At 39.7% G+C, this 2927-nt stretch overlaps 1 protein-coding gene across 1 annotated transcript; it reads left to right on the forward strand.

The window, feature by feature from the left end:
• The first annotated feature begins 400 nt into the window (after nucleotides 1-400).
• On the forward strand, nucleotides 401-2236 carry nkx1.2la (NK1 transcription factor related 2-like,a). Its single transcript, XM_057342849.1, has 2 exons — nucleotides 401-647; nucleotides 1577-2236. The coding sequence occupies exons 1-2, from the start codon at nucleotides 416-418 to the stop codon at nucleotides 2170-2172; spliced, it is 828 nt and encodes a 275-aa protein (XP_057198832.1). The 5' UTR covers nucleotides 401-415; the 3' UTR covers nucleotides 2173-2236.
• Nucleotides 2237-2927: the final 691 nt, after the last annotated feature.

Below are 2927 nucleotides of genomic sequence, written 5' to 3' on the forward strand. Positions count from 1 at the left end.
ATCTAATTGAAACTCTATAGCCATTTCTTCTTACTAAGAGTTTTTAAGAACCTAAATTACAGCAAAGGGCTTTAAATAACATCTATTTTATAAGTGCATGCTAAGAATTAGATGCAACAATGCTCTTGAGTCACGTCACTTGTCAGCATGGGAACTTGCCCATTTGTATTGATTGAAAGGAGCGCAGGTTTAAGTACCGAACGCTCTCAGCCAATCGAAAGGGATCCCGTTAAACGCTCGTGTTCGCGCGTCTCCTTTAATGGACCCGTTAAAGAGCTCAAACACACCACTTCATCCACTGACATCTGACCGCATCGCATCTGACGAGCAGCTCCTTCCACTTGATGTGTCTGCGTAACAAGAGATACAGAAATACGATATCAGAAACACTCCTGGAATTTATACATCTTGGAAAATGATTGAATATCAAGAGTCGGAAAGAAAGACGACAGCAGATCATAGGATTTCCTTTTCGATCATTGACATACTGGATCCTAAAAAGTTTACAAGTAGAAATACAAACGAAGTGCTAGCGAAAACACGGACATTACCTTTAGAAAACACAGAATGTGGAAGTTTGGATACGCAGCGCGAGAGCAAAGAAACTCCTGGACACGGAGAATCTCTTTCCCTCTACAAAAACACAGGTGAGAAAATGTGCAAAACCGCAAAATACACATATGTATATATAAATACATTGTTCACACTTTTGCATTAGCCAGAATTGTGCAATGCAGTGCGTATACTATTTTCTGTTGATAGTGCAGAGGAAAAGATCCCTTCCAAACAGGTCCATTGTGTCACATTGTTTCATTAGATGATAGAATTTGACCTTTCCCTCGTTTCCAAGACTGCGTTTTCTTTAAGCAGCAGCGGCTGAGTAAGTGATTGCCATTGGGACAGTCAGGGCAGATAATTGTTTAAATCGTCCCATTGAGAATGGCTGCGCTCACTTTGATCGATATCCCATTACTGGATGCTGCATATCTCCCTCCAGCAGCTTGCAGCTCCAAACTTCAAACCCCTGCCATGTCTGATCCCAAATATCGTTCGATTAAAACTTCCCTTTAAATAGATGACATTTATCGATCTACCGACAAATATGAAACTCCATTAGGGCGCCATGGCTGGATTTAACTAGGATTTCTTTCCGCAACATGACATTTGAGGTGATTTGTGATTTAGAAATTGTTGAGGGATTATGGCCCATTCCACACCAGTGTCTAATCCACACCTCTAAACACAGACATACAGTTACAATCTTTCTGTGTTCTTGTACAAGAGTGTAAAGTTCATGTCATTGCAGGAATGTTAGAGCTGGTACCCAAGCCATCCCAGAACTTGATAAAGCACATTTTAAAACGGATAGATCGTACATATTTCGAAATTGATTCGAAATATTTTGAAACCAAGCATAGTAACATTTTGTAGTGTGTTAAGTTGCTACGTTGCTTGGCAACCGTGAACATCCACTGTGAGCATCTTGGTGAGTAAATTGTCCAGTCCATTTACAAACACTTTGGTTATAATTATAAAAGCAAGAACTACCAAAACGGACTTTTTTCTTCATTGACAGGTGATCATTCAGCTGAAAAGCATCAAAGATGTGTCAGACTACATCCTCCAGATCCAGACACTGAATCCGTGACCGCTCTCAGAAGTATCAAATCGGGATTTTCTCCTGCTGAAGATCCTAGTGAGGCATGCGAGGACAAAGTCAATCCAGCATCGGATGATCTGGCACGCCAGCGACGGCGTCGGTCCGATCACAGCTGCGCGAAGCCGCGGCGCGCCAGAACCGCGTTCACGTACGAACAGCTGGTGGCTCTTGAGAACAAGTTCCGCGTAACGCGTTATTTATCCGTGTGTGAAAGACTCAACCTCGCACTGTCTTTGAGCCTGACCGAAACACAAGTCAAGATTTGGTTCCAGAACCGAAGAACCAAGTGGAAAAAGCAGAACCCGGGTGCTGAGGGTTCACTGCAACCCGGGACAAACTCTCTGCCCAGCATCAGCCCAACCTGTGGATCCACATCTGCTCTCCACCCTCCATTCAGCACCGGGAACGTTTTCTTTCATTCAGCTGTGCCACTGACGTCCTCCGGTGCCCTCTTGCATCCGTTTTTGCCCGATAGCTTTTTGCAGCCAGCATTTTTCCCTCCACATTTATGAAGTCTGGAATTAAGTAACGATGCTGTAAATTTGCATTTCTAAAGTGAACTGTATACGCATTTTATAATCGTCTTTGCTTGTAAATTGTACGATTTTACCTTTCATATAATTTAATTTAATTGTTTTTTTCCTGACTGACTCCATAGATTGTATGCTATTTTTCATTGATAAATGAACAGAATAGTTTAGAGGAAACAAATCCTGGACCGAAATGATCAGTTTGAAAGATCTCGTCACAGAATGAATATTAGAATAAAAATCCAGTTCATGTCTTTATCTTACCTTTATCTTTTGTATATACTGTACATTATACTGTATGTGCCAGCAATTACTGCTAAATATCTTCAAATTCTTTAAAAGAAAATACAATGAAACAAATTTGTGTGTATTTCAGTGTACAGACATTTTAACGTCACCGTCAAAACCTCAAAACCGCGATTAATAAAACCACACTGAAAGCAATTTCAATTTTTTACATCATGCAAGTATTTCTTTCAGCTCCAGCAATACATATTACAGAGAAGCGATTTTCTTTAAAAAAAACATTTTTTTTCTTTCACTCGTTGTCAGTGAAGAATTCTAAACAATGTAAACAGATACAAAACAATTATTTTTTTTGTAATTTTATGTATAGCATTTTGTGGGAAAAATCAACCTGTGTAATTTTCCGTAACATTTGTTATTTTCACATTAAACGTTTTGCTCTCTACTTAGATTTTCATTGTCTTAAATATATTAATGGCTACTGACAGACA

Source organism: Triplophysa rosa, linkage group LG9 (genome assembly GCF_024868665.1).
Source record: "Triplophysa rosa linkage group LG9, Trosa_1v2, whole genome shotgun sequence".
Taxonomy (NCBI): Eukaryota; Metazoa; Chordata; class Actinopteri; order Cypriniformes; family Nemacheilidae; genus Triplophysa; species Triplophysa rosa.

Excerpts from the sequence above, each read along its gene's own strand:
- nkx1.2la (XM_057342849.1), top strand. The coding sequence starts at position 416 with ATGATTGAATATCAAGAGTCGGAAAGAAAGACGACAGCAGATCATAGG. Across the intron at positions 648-1,576 it reads TTCCCTCTACAAAAACACAG|GTGATCATTCAGCTGAAAAG; the intron begins GTGAGAAAATGT and ends CTTCATTGACAG.